Genomic DNA, 15,791 nt, shown 5'->3' with positions numbered 1-15,791 from the left:
ATTCATTCACTTTCTGATGAACTTGTGAAGTGTTTTCAGCTTCTGGCTTTTATGAACAACATTGCTGTGAATATCTAGTGTTATAAGATCTTCTGGAAAAAAGTTGGCGTCAATTCCTAGGGTAAATACCTAGGAATGAAGTAGAATATGTACATCTTCAACAACTTGAGTAATGCTTTATACTTTATAAACTGTTATGCTATTTAATAATATTATTAATACTATTAGTAGTACTATTATTACTGTATACTGTACTACTTTATAAACTGCTGTACTATTTTATCTCCCACCATTGCTGCAGAATCTCTGTTAAGGTTTGATTCGTTCTCTAAAACACACTGCTATTGTTCTCAGGGTTCTGGGGGTTTTGGAGAGAAGTCTTAATGAAAATTCCACTTACTCTAATAAACTTAAGTCTTTGAGTGTACAGCTTTCCCTGGGATATTCCCTATGTTTTGATGGGAGGGAACAGATTGTAAAGAAAGAGGCATAGACTGAATCATGATGGGATTCCAGTTTTGTGTTTCAGGCAAGTTACATAAATTTTATGAGCCTAGTGTGTAAAGTGGAGAGAATATCTTTCTTTGATGTAGTTGTTGTTAGTACAAAGTGAATCAACATGTTTAAAAAAGTACTCCATACAACACCCGATTCATAGTAGACACCTTCAAGGTACATATTCATTAAACAAATATTTATTGAAGGTATATTTTATGTCAGACTGGGACTGGGATGGAGAGATGAACAGGATCCCTTTTATATTATATATAATACTGAAAAATTGGAAACAATCTAAATGTCCAATGTTAAGATTGGTAATTTTGGTATATTTATAAAATGGAGTGCTATGTATCCTTTAAACATCATGTTCTCAAACATGGGAAAACATTTGTGGCTATATGAGAAAAAAATTATAGGGGCTTCTGGGTGGCTCAGTCGTTAAGTGTCTGCCTTCATCTCAGGGCATGATCCCAGGGTCCTGGGATCGAGCCCCGCATCTGACTCCCTGCTCAGCAGGGAACCTGCTTCTTCCTCTCCCACTCCCCCTGCTTGTGTTCCCTCTCTCGCTGGCTGTCTCTCTCTCTCTGTCAAATAAATAAAATCTTTTAAAAAAATTATAAGAGGATTATCCCTGTCTCTTTCATATAATTTATATATTGCATGTTCATTGAAAAAACTCTAGGGGCGCCTGGGTGGCACAGTTGGTTAAGCCTTGGACTCTTGGTTTGGGTTCAGATCCTGATCTCAGGGTTGTGAGATCCAGCTCTGCATCCAGCTCTCTGCTGAGCGCAGAGTCTATTGAAGTTTCTCTTTCCCTCTCTCTGCCCTCCCTCTGCCTCTCTCAAGTAAATAAATAAATCTTAAAAAGAAAAGAAAAGAAAAGAAACTCTGGAAGGATTCAAGTGGATATACACTTCAGTGTTCATCATGGTTAATAATTGGTGGTAAAATTATGTTTTAATACTTTCCTTCCTTATGTATTTTGTCTACCTTCCAGATTTTCTGCAGTTGACCTACATTACTTTTATAATCCAATAAAAAGGTATTATCTAAACGAATAGCATAAAGTTGTTAAAGGAATGTAAACCTAACTAAAAAATGATATAAAGTTTATGAAGGAATGGTTCATTCAGGGGTTTAATTTTTTTACTAGGTTATGTAATCATACTGTCTCGAGTCATATTTACCAGAAATAGAGAGCTGGGTAACACTGAGATTTTTCCATATTGATTATTTTCTAAAGGAATTTTAGGTTAACATTTGCATGTATGACTTTTCTTTGAAACTCTTTTCTTGCCCTTTTAAAGGCCAGGTAGCTCAGCTCTTCAGTTTTATCCTGGCTTTGTTATATATACCTAGGAAGTTGCCATTTCGAAAATATATGTGTCGTGTTTTTTTTTTTTTTTTAAGTTTTATTTATGTACGTAATCTCTACACCCAACGTGGGGCTTGAACTCACACCCCTGAGATTAACAGTCATATGTTCTACTGACTAAGCCAGCCAAGGCGCTCCTCATTTAGACTTTTTGGTTAACTTTTTTCTTTCACTTTTTAAATGTTCGATTAATAGAATTAAATGGGCATTCGACCAAAGAGTGAGCTTTTTTATTCTTATTGGTGCACGCGTGATAAAATAATAATCTCAGAAAAGTCATTTTGTCTACAAGACTGCTTGACTGCTAAACTTAACTAAGTACCATTTCTGTCTGACCAGGAATTACTCTTAATTCTGAGGAGAAACTGGAAGCACAATGGGAGATGACAGTGAGTGGATGAAATTGCCGGTTGATCAGAAATGTGAACACAAGGTAAGACTTTCCTGGAACTCAGATTTCGGTGTCATTGGCTTGTTTTGTCAGCACTTTACACTCTGTGGTACAGTATAGAGCTGCCTGGTGATTACACAATACAACTGAGAAACAACATGCTTTGGAGATTAGACAGTTTCAGTAGGATGATTTCTCATTTTTTTTTAAAGACTTTATTAGAGAGAGAGCGCGTATGCGCGCGCGTGCTCGAGTGAGTGAGGGGAGGGGCAGAGAGAGAGAGAGGGGGAGAATCTCAAGCAGATTCTTACTGATCGCAGAGCCTGACATGGGTCTCCATCTCACAACCCTGAGATCATGACCTGAACTGAAATCAGGAGTTGGATGGCCGCTTAACTGCCTTAGCCACCTACGTGCCTGTGATATCTCATTTTTGAATCATTACATCTTTAATTGTAAGTTACATATTATAAAAAAGGAAAAACTAATACTTGGATACAAAGTAGGATACATTTATAGTGGATTGTTAGTAATTCTAGATGGCCTTGGAAGAATATTGCAAATATTGAACACTTACGAGAAAAAGTTTATAAGCTAATCTTTGAAAACTCTGAATTTCTTAAACCTTTTTGTTTCTAATCATGGGGTCCTTTATTCAAATTACCTGGTATAGGGTAGTCATCCCCCCACCCCATTAACAGTAGATAATAATATCATTAAATTGTGTTTTGTTTCAAAATACTTTTCTTTTAGCTCTGGAAAGCAAGGTTAAGTGGGTATGAAGAGGCCCTGAAGATCTTCCAGAAAATAAAGGATGAAAAGAGCCCAGAATGGTCCAAATTTTTAGGACTGATCAAAAAATTTGTGACTGATTCCAATGCAGTGGTTCAGTTGAAAGGATTAGAAGCTGCACTTGTTTATGTTGAAAATGCCCATGTAGCAGGAAAGTAAGTTGTTTCTTTCCAACTATTCTGGTAAAACCCTTGTCTGGTGCTGCATCGATTAATTTATGTATATTTGTGGATTGTTGTCCTTAGTTATTAGCACTTTTAGAAGATACTAATTTTCTTACTTTCGTAGCGCCTTGGTACTTGTTTTTCATTTGGTTTTTATCTACTCTCAGAAATCTAAATGGTACATGTGATCTCTAAAGAGGAGCAAATTAGAAACAAAATCTTGAAAACCATACCTTAAGGTTTGATGAGCAAGTGAGTTTACTTTTGAGCCTTTTGTATGGGAATTAACTTTAAACCAGAGGGAAAATCTCTAGTAACTTTTAGAAGAAAGTTGAGGGTGTTAGCAAAGGAATTATCAGAATTTCACTGAAAAGCATTTGGGTATTACAAAAATCTCTTTCTACAAGGCTTCCCAACGAGGTGATCTGAGAAACACATCTTTCTCTCTGGTGATTAGGCATTTTTGTCTCTTAGGAGAGGTGTTGCTAACTAAACAACCTCTGTGACACCTGGCCAATTTGACTTGAGCTTCAGATGATCCAGGTTTTTAATCACCCACTCTCCCATACCTCAGACATCTGGTTTTCTAATGCTAGTCTTGATGTCATTGAAAGGAGCCCTCCATTAAAAAGGGGGGGGGGACCTTCAACTTAATTGCACAAGAAATATATACTTGACTTGCTTCGAAGATCATACCAATAAAGACAATCATTAACCTGACAGTTCTGTTATCAGTTTCCCTTGCCATTAATGAGAACATGGCTTTTTTTAAAATTGCATTTTTCTTCTGATACCAGGAACTTTTTTGACAAATGCAGGTAGTCCCAACCCACTCTGATTTCTAATGGTACAGATTTTATTTAATTTAGAAGAGACTCAAAGTAGTAAAGGTACTATAAAATCTTGCCAACGAATCAGGAGCAGCCTTTTGTTATTAAAGATACATATCCATCCCCTCTGTGAAGAAATTCTCTTGTTCTAAGAAATGTTTAAAATGACCTTTTAAAAAAATTTCAAAACCAAGAACTCTGTAATCCTGTTTTTTTAAAAAATATATCTGTATGTATATCTATTTATCTGTCCATGCGTATAGAGAGATAAATCTGGAAGGATAAATACCAAATAGTTGAAAGTAGTTTTCTCTGGGTAATGGGATGTCAAGGGATTTTTGCTTTCTTATTTGAATTTTCTACATTTATAAAGAGAAGATATCGTTCTGTGTCACTGCCTGGTGTGACATGTCTTAAACTTTTATGGTTTATGTAAGTTTGTCTTTCATATTCTTGAACATAAATTTAAAAAGTAGAGACTCATTTACTTTATTTCTAAGCATTTTAAAAAGTATTTGTCATCCCCCCACCATCACCTTTTTCAGCTCTTTCTACTAAAGTGTGTTTCTGTGTGGTGGTGGTTTGTATTCTGTATTACAGAACCACAGGTGAAGTTGTGTCGGGTGTTGTGAGTAAAGTGTTCAACCAACCCAAAGCCAAAGCCAAGGAGCTAGGCATTGAGATTTGTCTAATGTACATAGAGATTGAGAAAGGAGAGGCTGTGCAAGAAGAGCTGCTAAAAGGCCTAGACAACAAGAACCCCAAGATCGTAGTGGCCTGCATAGAGACACTGAGGAAAGCCTTAAGGTAAGACTTGTTGCTTTAGTTCTGTGAACTAGATTATCTCAATTGAGTTTGAGTTCCTGGCTTAAACAGAAACGAAAACTGCTAGACTGGACTTGGCATGCCACGTCAACCAGGAAAATTGACCTGGGAAAGCTAAAGTCATTCCTCAAGTGTGGCGCTTTCTATTCAGTAATTTTAGCCTTCAAGTTGTGTTGCATAGTTATTTTGTCTAAATCCCCTTCTAATGAAGATGAGCAGGGGAGATTTCTGACCTGTTCTCAAATTAGGAATTGGTCTTTTCGTGGAAAAGCACTCCTCAGGATATTTAAAGCAGTCCTCTTGTTATCCTCAAGCATATTTATGTACTTTGAAATGTTGACTAAACACTGTTTATTTGCTAAAGCAGACCTTTGATTAGATGCCTTTTTAGTAAAGTAGAAGTAAATGCTATATGCCTTTAAACAGAAGCCCAGCAATAGCAAATAGAAAATAACTTTGACTCTTATGCAATAAGTTATTTTCAACGCTAGAATCTCTTGTTTAGCAGTGAAGTTTTTCATGAATAAGATCTCTTTCAGGAACAAGTGGCTGTAATTTGCTATGGAAATCTGAATTAGACAAACCACTAGTTTGTTCTGATTTGGCAGTTCTTCTAATCTGATATCCTGTCCCCATTACTCTCCACATGAGAAACTTTAGAAAGCAGCTCTAGTGAAATCCTAAATGTGTGACCTATGGGAGTGAAGATCATCCCAACTCAGCTCTCTTGCGATTTTGTGTCTGACCTACTTCTTGGAGAAAATGCTGCCTTTGGTGTTTATCTAATGTGGAAATATCAAAATTCCTAAATTTTGTTAAATGATCCTCAATTTATAAGTCTTAAACTTTCACATTATCTTTTGCTTGGTTCATAAAGTTCTTTTATAAAATCTGACTTTCACTTAGGTTCTTGTGTAATAAATTTTTCCTCATTTCAAGCTTACTATGATATAGTAGGTGTTTTTTTATGAGCAGTAAATAGTGTGCTCAATCTGTCATCTTAGAAATTTATTGAATTGATTTGGTTATCAAGACTATGCTTATCTCGGGGTGCCTGGCTGGCTCAGTTGGTGGAGCATACGACTCTTGATTGATCTTGGGGTTTCGAGTTCAAGCCTCATGTTGGGTGTAGAGATTACTTAAAAATAAAATCTAAAAAAAAATTAAAGACTGTTTATCTCTGTAGATATGTTCTGTCCTTAGTAGTGGATCTCTTAATTTAAATATATATTATGCTATAATCAACCTTTACAGATTTTATTTATTTGAGAGAGAGAGAGCATGAGCAGGGGGAGGGGTAGAGGGTAGAAGGAGAATCAGACTCCCTCCTCAGCAGGGAGCCCAACGCGGGGCTCAGTCCCAGGACCCTGAGATCATGACCTGAGCCAAAGGCAGAGACAGACGCTTAACCTACTGAACCACTTAGGCACCCCTATAATATGCCTTTAAACTAGAAGTTTCTAATCCAGAATGCTGTAAACTCTGGTTATTTTACTTTTAAGCTAACTGGGAAAATTAAGTGTAGAAAAAGAGCAAGTTAGGTTTATCTTCTTCTGTCTTCCTTACAGATGTTGTAGTTTAGTTCCATCGCTCTGTGGTTGTTTATTTGTCCTAAGGCATCTCAGAATCTATAGTAGAATTAGATAGCTCTCTGGGACCTTCAAGAACCTTGAGGCCAAACTGTTCAATCCTAGGTTCCAGAACTTCCTCAAACTACTCACACTACCTGTGCTTGTGAGAGCTTCAGGAAATCAGAAATGTTTTGTGGCCCCTAAAGTAGGCTTCTAGAACCCATAGGGGGTTTGTTTTCTTCCTTCCTTCCTTCCTTCCTTCCTTCCTTCCTTCCTTTCTTTTTTTCTTTTCTTTTCTTTCTTTTTTAAATTTTATTTATTTATTTGAGAGAGACCAAGAGCGAGCTAGCACAAGTGGAGGGGGAGGGGCAGAGAGAGAGGGAGAAGCAGACTCTCCACTGAGCGGGGAGCCTGATTCAGGCCTCAATCCCAGGACCCTGAGATCATGACCCGAGCCAAAGGCAAATGCTTAACCTAACTGACTGAGCCATCCAGGCACCCCCATAGATGGTTTTCTGTAGTAATATGTTTAGTATCGCGATTAGGTTTTGTTTTGTTATCTGTTTTCCATGTGGACCTTTTCTGTAGGTTTTTCTTATATCTTTTGGTAGGCCAGGATAGCGAAACAAAAAAATCTAATGAAGCAAAACTGATAATGTAAAGGAAGACACTGAGATCCCAAATGTTAGTTTCTTTAGGCACGATGCTGAGTGCCCTGTTTCATAACCCTAAGTTCTTATTTTTCCTTTGCCCTTAAAGGTCAACTGAGCCAAGTTAAAATGTTCTTTTCTATTAAAATAAAGGGGATTTTAAAGGAAATCTTGGCGAACATCTTGTTTATTTTATGTTATGTTATTTATATTAAGTATATAGATACATAACCATGTATCTTTTTAAATATCATTTCTGAAGGAGAGTATTGTTTGTCTCCTCTAACCAGTTGGAATATGTCAGTAGCTATTACTAAAAATGTTTGTTGCATTTGTGTACAGGAGATAAATTTATACACATTAGATTAATAATAATATAGTAGATAAATAAGTTGACCCTTGAACAACACAGGGGTTAGGGGTGCCAACCCCCATGCGGTCAAAAATCTGTGTATAAATTTTGACTTCCCCAAAACCTAACTACTAACAGCCTACTGTTTACTGGAAGCCTTAGCAATAACATAAACTGTCGATTAACATATTTTGTATATTATCTGTATTATATACTGTATTCTTATAAAGTAAGCTAGAGAGAAGAAAATGTTATTAAAATCATTAAGGAAGAGGGCCCTGGGTGGCTCAGTCAGTTAAGCCTCTGCCTTCCGCTCAGGTCATGATCCCAGGGTCCTGGGATCGAGTCACATCTGCCTTCTGCTCAGCGGGGAGTCTGCTTCTCCCTCTCCCTCTGCCTGCCACTCCCCCTGCTTGTACTCTCTCTGTCTCTGTGTCAAATAAATAAAATCTTTTTAAAAAAAATCATAAAGAAGAGAAAATACATTTATAGTACTGTACTGTAAAACATCCACGTCTGAGAGGACCCACACAATTTGAACCTGTGATGTTCAAGGGCCAACTGTATATACATTCTACAGTATGTCGGTGTTGTTTCATAATTGAATCCCTCTTGCTACCGAATTTGTTATGCAGAAATGTTTGCAGTGACTCAGAAAGCTAAATTTGGCCAGTTAGGAACTTAAAAATATAAAATGTGACAAATATATAAGGTTAAATGTGCTACCTTTTTAAAAGAAGTCAGAAGGCAACTGTTTTCCCCATGCAAAACTGAAGCAAAGAGAGATTTAGGTTGCCTGGAGTTACAGGTGATAAATTTTGAAGTCAGGAATGAAACACATGCTACCAGGATTAGTGAGCTGTCAAGTTGAGTGAACCACCGTAATCATAACAGCTATTAAAAACTTACTGCAAGTAGATTTCACTCATCTAAATATGTATAAGCTGATTTGTTTATGATTTTAAGCTTTTATATGTATATGTGTGTATATAAGATGTTACACCAGTTTGGTCCTTTGTAGATTTGAATTATCCCTAATCTGTTTACCTAGAAGGTTAGTTTTAAGAGTTTTATATTCTGGACCCTAGACATTAAATAACACTCTTAGAAGATTATTATCTAAACGTAGATGTTAGGAGCTCCTTTTTTTTTTCTGCCTTAAAAAAATCTCAATTATTAGTATATAGGAAGTACAGAACTACGTTTGAGTGAATGAAGGGTAACACTACTCAAATATATTGCATGTTGACAAGTTGGGTATTTTTTCCCCAATGTTTGACTTCTAGTGAATTTGGTTCCAAAATCATCTTGCTTAAACCAATTATCAAAGTGTTGCCAAAACTCTTTGAGTCTCGAGAAAAGGCTGTTCGAGATGAAGCAAAACTAATTGCTGTGGAGATTTACAGATGGATTCGGGATGCTCTGAGACCCCCATTACAAAATATAAACTCTGTCCAGGTGAGGCACAGGGTTTTTTGGTTGTCTTTGCATAAGACTGATATTGAAGGTATTTCCTTCCTGTTGTTGTTGATATTCTGTCCTTAGAAATAATTATTTTTCATTCTTTATTTTAATAATAATTTTTTATTATGTTATGTTAGTCACCATACAGTACATCCTTAGTTTTTGATGTGGTGTTCCATGATTCATTATATTTTTCATTCTTAATTTTGAAATCAGTTGATTTTTTTTTTTCTGAACATAACTGTCTCTAATTTTATGTTGTCCTCTTAAGTTAAATACCATGCATTCAGTGATTCCAGTATGTCAGTGTTGAGTCTATAGAAATGTAAAAGATCCCTTTATAATGCTGTTGGGTGGCAGTACTTAATATCTGTTTGTTCAGCATACATTTTATTTGTTTTTTATTATAATTGGCTTTAGAGACTTTATCTGATACAAATATATCTGAATTCATGAACTAATGAGTGTCCTAAAAAGTGGATTTTATTCTTTTTTCTAAGTGCTTAGTCATACATCTTCAGTAGTAAATATGTCAGTTTGGTTTATGTTACCAAATGTATATTTTATTTTATTTTTTAAAATTTAAATTCAGTTAATTAACATATAATGTGTTATTTGCTTCAGGGGTACAGGTCTGTGATTCATCAGTCTTATATAATACCCAATGCTCATTACACACATACCCTCCCCAGTGTCCATCACCCAGTTACCCCACCCCCACCCCTCCCTTTCAGCAACCCTCAGATTGTTTCCTAAGATTAAGAGTCTCTTACAGTTTGTCTCCTCTCTGGTTTCGTCTTGTTTCATTTTTTTTTCCAAATGTATACACTTTAAGTGTATCTTTTGTTTTTGCCCTGTTAGAATCACATAAATAAGAAATTGGGTTCTGATGTTAGTAAATATAAATGGTGACGATGTCGGTATGTTTTAAAAAATATTTTATGATATTTGTAGTTGAAAGAACTAGAAGAAGAATGGGTCAAATTGCCAACAGGTACCCCTAAACCAAGTCGATTTCTGCGTTCCCAACAAGAACTAGAAGCTAAATTGGAACAGCAACAGTCAGCTGGGGGCGATGCTGAGGGAGGTAAGCCCATTTTAAACACTGGTTTCTATGAAAATTAGCAAGAACAAGCCCTACTTCAAGAACCTATGTTTACTAGGCACATTTTGTAGGGCTGCCATTTAATACAATATCGGTTGTTTATAGCATTAATAATTGATTCCATCTATATCAAGATTTCATCAGAGTGGGAAAGGAGTGATAACTATTTGATAAGTAAAAACCTTCCATCCATTTTTAAGGTTTGTTTTGTTTTTCTCCTGGAAGGTGGTGACGATGGTGATGAGGTGCCACAAATAGATGCTTATGAGCTTTTGGAAGCAGTAGAAATTCTTTCCAAACTTCCCAAAGACTTTTATGACAAAATTGTAAGTAATGGTAACCTTCTTTCATTTATTTCATTTTAAATAATTCCTTGATTATAATCAGATTGTTCTACTGAGCCCTTTTCCTGGCACACCCCTTTGCACCCCGTATCTTCCTTAACAGAGTGAATCGGTTGCTTCTTTGTTCACACACTGCTGTGTATGTGTACCTACTCTAGCACTTTCTTTTAACATGTCTTGCCAAAACCCATAACATTATTCTTGACATCTCCTTTTTCCTCATTGTCCTCTGGTTTTACCTTTAAATATCTGTCAAATTCATCTCCTTTTCTCCGTCACACTGCCACTACTTTGCCGCAGGGTTCCTTGACCTTGGCACTGTTGGCATTTCTTGCCAGATACTTCTTGGGTTTTGGGGGGCTGTCCTGGGCGCTGTGGGATGTTTAGCAGCATCTCTGGAATTTACCCACCAGATACCAGTAATACCATTCCTCAAGTCTGACAATCAAAAATGTCTCCAGACTATGCTAAATGTACCCCAAGAAACACAGTTATCCCCAACTAAGAAACTTATCCCAACCACCACCGTCTCTTGCCCCATGTGCCGTGGTAGTCTTCTTGTAAGACTCCCTGTCTCTGCCCTTGTCTCCTTCCCATCACATTTCCCAATGTAATCAAGGCTATCATTTTTGAAAATAAAAATCTTCCCATATCATTGCCTCACTGAAATCCTTCCAGTGGCTTCCATGAGTTTAATATGATGTCTGAAGTCATTCTATGGCGATCGAGGCCACCTAAGGCACCTTTGAGGCCCCCTGCTTGCCTTGCAACCTTACCTTCTCTAATTGCTCTCCCTCCGTGCTCCTGTCATCCTGAACTTCTCCCAGTATCACGTGTGCTACACTCACCCCCGCCCCTCAAACTCTGGACCTTAACATATGCTGTTCTTTCTGTCTGTAACATTCTCCCGATCCATCCCATAATACTTCATCCTCTAGGTCTCACCTTAAGGATCATTTTTTAGGGGAGATCCTACCTGTCAGCCTAAAGTAGGTTAAGTCCTCTTGCTACCATACCAAAGCAGCTTGTACTTCTCTTTTCATAGTGGCCATGATTTAGTAGTTATTTATTGCAGATCTTGCTAGCTCTCTGCTGACAAGCTCCTTCAGTCCCCCATTAACTTCTGATTAAGAAATACTTGGTAAATTAAATCGTACTGTAATCTCCTCCAGGGTGGCAAGTTTGTCATCTTTGTTGTATCCCCAGTTCTTTCAAATAGTGGGTATGCAAAATTATTGAATGATTGCTTGATCTCTAGTGAAATATTTTCTGCTTTATGGCCATAAAACAAAACAATTAGCATTGTACCACAACCGTATAAAACTGATCTCCAAGATTAGAGCAGTTTTGGTTGTTGGTTATGTGATTGTCTTTTTCTGATCTTTTTAATGTTGTCAGTATGTAAATTTCTTTCTCCTATAGTTGTGCTACTATGACATATGCTAGAAACACTTTCTAGCAATGTTTTCTGTTAATACTTGCTTACTAACATTTAGTCGATGGCATCCCATTCTTTTACTTATAGAACTCTAGGGTTATGAAATGTTATGAAAGTACTTACTATGTATGAACAAAATTTTATATATATGAGCAAAACATTCTGATGGGCTGCACAGTTTGGCAGTTTTGTTTTTTTAACCAGCTTTAGAAAAAAGTTTCTGAAACAAAAACTAATTATGTATCTTTGAATTAGGAGCATGTGAGAAATAGACTTTTATTTTTTAATTTTTCCTCCTAGTTTCTGCTCTACAAGTGACTCATTCTGTGTCTTGCAGGAAGCAAAAAAATGGCAAGAGAGGAAAGAAGCTCTGGAGGCTGTAGAAGTTCTAGTGAAAAATCCCAAACTGGAAGCAGGCGATTATGCAGATTTAGTCAAAGCATTAAAGAAGGTAAGTGGGAAGAGTGTCAACACTGGTAACCTGACAACAGACCAGGCCTTTGAGTTTCTCGCCATCAGTCATCTTTTTTTATCACGACTACATTGCCATTTAAGGAACACTATCGGTGGTTTTCTAATTATAGGCATACCTTTGTAAAGGAGTGTTTAAAATGATTGTCCTAGGTTAGTTTGGAGGGATTGGTTTTCAGTCTTTATTTATTATCACTTTGCTTTATCCTGTCTGGTAGCATATGCAAACCTCAAGAAAGAGAGGGTCTTGGTGATGTAGAACAAAATATTCCAATTTTATAATTCTATAGGATGAACTGTTTAAATTGGCTCTATTTAATGGGACAGATGTTAAATATGAAGCATATCTTCCCATTAGATAGCAAATGATGCCACATTGTATATCTGCGTGTAAAGTGAAGGATGTGTGGCCATTATAAAGCAGGCAAGTGCTAAATAAGACAGAGATGCTTTTAGAACGTACTCCTTTGGAGTTGCTGCTGGTTGATAAATTTGTATGTAGTGGCTTTTCATAAAATTTGAAAGTATAGATCAAATATTGTGAATATAGTTATAGAGTTTAAGAACAAACTCCAAAGACATGTTCTTGAATAGAGAAGAGTTTAATTTGCTTCTTCAGCCTGAAATTACAGAGCATTAGAATGGTGGGGGGGAGGTTAATCTTTTATGATATGCACATGTAGGTACAGTAATTCTCATTATTTGTAGTAGGTATGTTCTGTAAAGTCACCACAACACTGAATTAGTGAATACTGAACCAGTTGCTCCTAAGGAAACATAGGGCTAGGGTCCTGCAACTCTTTGGTCTCGACATTTTCATCAATCAGTCAATACATAACTTGTTTTATTCTATTTGAAAAGGTCTCATTTAATATATATTATTGATGCATTAGCATTGAACTCATGGCCAACAGCACTATAACTTCTGCCTGAACAAAGCTTATCTGACACACGTAATTTCTGTGTCAGACCTTTTTACACTTAGGAACAATAGACAGCATTTCAGCACTACACTTGGGGGCCATTTTAAACAGTGAAAGCACCAACAAAAATCACAAAAATGAAAAAAAAAAAAAAAAGAAAGAAAAAGAAATGCAGCACTAAACAGACCATGAAAAAAATACTTGTTTACAGTATGAGAGCTGAAAGAAGAAGGCAGAGTGTTGCTTTGTTCATTCTCAACTGGGAATGTGCACACCAGGCAACTCAGATTTTTTCACAGCTCTGTGCTTGTCTGTGAATGACTAGGAGAGTGCTGCAAGTATCGATTTGGGGGTTATAAATAAATGTTAACAAGTAGGTGAATTCTCAAATATGGAATCAGTGAGTAAAGAGGATGGGCTATGTTTTCTCTTCGTCAGCTTCCCATGCTTTCCTCCAAGTGAGATTTGGAGGAATGATTTTTCCCAATCTTGTTTAGTCCTCAGTCTTCCAATCTTGAAGAGCCCCAAACTCAGGTAAGATTAATTAGAAAGGAATTGCCCATAGGGAAAAGATTTCACCAACCTGGAGTATGGGAGGAAAGAGAAAGGGTAGAAAGGCACTAAGAGAGGGAAATGGGATTCTAGTGGCATTGAGAACTTCAGATTCTCTCTAAATTCCAGCCTACAATTATTATCTGTAATCTTATTACTTGTCCCTGAATTCTCGGTGCCTCAGTTAAAAGCTTTTATTTTTTTCTTGTCTAATGATACAAATATTAATTGGTTCTCTACATGCATTTTCGTAGGATATTAGGTATTCAAATAAATACTGTTCTGTGATTTCCTTTGGCATTTGAATATAAATATATTCTCTCTATTTACAGAGAGGATCATGGATTTTATATTTGGGTAGACAAAGACAATAGATTTTTGTGAGAAACTTCTCCCTCTTCACATGGTGGAGTGGGGGGTGATCAAAGGCTTACAAACAAGTAAAAAGAAATTTAATTTTGCAGCTAAAATATTTAAAACAATGAGAAGTTAACTTCAGTTGTATAAATAAACCAGGAACAAGGCATTTAAAAAATGTTTATGTTTTACTTGCATGTAAACACGAACTTCATCTCCATATTGTGTTGACTTAACAGAGACATGTCAAAAATGGGGAAATGAGGAAATGGAAGAGAAGGAGACCGAATAGGCTACAGACCAATCCCTTATCCCTCCATAAATGGTCTCTTCTCTCTGTTGACTATATCAAGAAATCCCACTAAGCTCCCAATTTTTTTGCCTTATACAAGAAATGCCGAACTACTCATTTTGAAATTCCTTTCAGTATTCCTGAAATTAGTTCTTAAACTGTCTTCTTTCAAGTTGTCACATGACTTAGCATATTTTGTGGGCTTTCCTGTTTTCACAGGTTATAGTTCTTTCATTTATAAGATACTTTCTCCCCTACCCCTTACTCCACCTCCGCCCCCCCACTAGCTTCTTTGACTTGGCTAATTACCTATGGATGCTGGTAGATATATATATATATTTACATCTTTAGATTAAGGTTTGGGTCTTCAAGGTATTTTATTATGCACGCTTGCTAACTTTTTTTGTAGTATTAACCTTTTTTTTCACTTGGTCTTTCTACATTTCCCCCTTTACTCCTTAGATTCATCATAGTTTTCTAAACATGGTGGATTTCATTGACTCTTGACTTTGTCAACAGAGTGTTTTTGTTTTGGTTACTATTAACCAGTAGCTTACATTATTAGTTTAAAATAAATACTAATTGATAATTAACAGCTGACCCTTGAACAACACAGGTTTGAATTGCATGGGTCAATTTACATGAGGATTTTTTTCAATAAGTAAAGAACAGTACTAGAAATGTATTTTCCTTGTGATTTTCTTAATAACATTTTCTTTCTCCAGCTTACTTTATCATAAGAATATAGAGTATAATACATATAACATACAAAATATGTGTTAATCAACTGTTTATGTTATCAGAAAGGCTTCTGTAGTAATTAAGTTTTGGGGGAGTCAAAAGTTATATGTTGATTTTCGACTGCACGGGGGTGTCAGTGCCCCTAACCCTCACATTGTTCAAGGATCAACTGTGCTTAAAATCATATTGTAGGCCTAGAGTTATGGGAGAAGTGATAGCACTTTTAATTATAAAATATTTCCCATTATTTAGGTTAAATTAACATTGTGAGCTAAAGCTTCCTTTCCCTAGTCTAGAACAGCGTCATGGAGATTTTCAAATCTGGAATGGAATCCCCCCCATATATATGCTATTTTTCTTAAAAATAAATAATTCTCCACCTTCCCCACTCCCCATTTCTCAATTTAGAACAACTTGTTTAATTAAACTTTGATGTTTGACAACGAGTGTTGAAGGCAGATAGGCCTGGTCCATAACTCACCTGTAAGTTCATTCAATCCTTTACCATCTTGAGCTATAATAGGGTCACAGGATCCTCTTCAAGATTTCCATCAGGACCATCAGTGTCTAGGGTTCAGCTCCTATTGATTATTGCTCTAATGGTGGATAGGGATTGATTGATGGTCTTTTCCTTTTGAGCTATATTAAAATAC

The 15,791-nt window shown here is 36.4% G+C and overlaps 1 protein-coding gene across 3 annotated transcripts in view; it reads left to right on the top strand.

Moving 5' to 3' along the window:
• Positions 1 to 15,791, top strand: part of CKAP5 (cytoskeleton associated protein 5) — a 108,076-nt gene that overhangs the window by 35,384 nt on the left and 56,901 nt on the right. For all 3 annotated transcript variants that reach the window (XM_045786544.2, XM_045786546.2, XM_087854815.1), the window contains exons 2-8: positions 2,216 to 2,309; positions 3,021 to 3,214; positions 4,654 to 4,860; positions 8,738 to 8,909; positions 9,870 to 10,002; positions 10,246 to 10,346; positions 12,140 to 12,253. In XM_045786544.2, the coding sequence (XP_045642500.1) occupies positions 2,253 to 2,309; positions 3,021 to 3,214; positions 4,654 to 4,860; positions 8,738 to 8,909; positions 9,870 to 10,002; positions 10,246 to 10,346; positions 12,140 to 12,253 (978 nt within the window). In that variant the 5' untranslated portion in view covers positions 2,216 to 2,252. The remainder of the gene's footprint in view (positions 1 to 2,215; positions 2,310 to 3,020; positions 3,215 to 4,653; positions 4,861 to 8,737; positions 8,910 to 9,869; positions 10,003 to 10,245; positions 10,347 to 12,139; positions 12,254 to 15,791) is intronic.

The sequence above is a fragment of the Ursus americanus genome, chromosome 24 (genome assembly GCF_024610735.1).
Source record: "Ursus americanus isolate L20-20 chromosome 24, mUrsAme1.1.p, whole genome shotgun sequence".
NCBI lineage: Eukaryota > Metazoa > Chordata > Mammalia > Carnivora > Ursidae > Ursus > Ursus americanus.
Note: the sequence above shows the minus strand (reverse complement) of the source record. Positions and strands in the feature narration are given on the sequence as shown.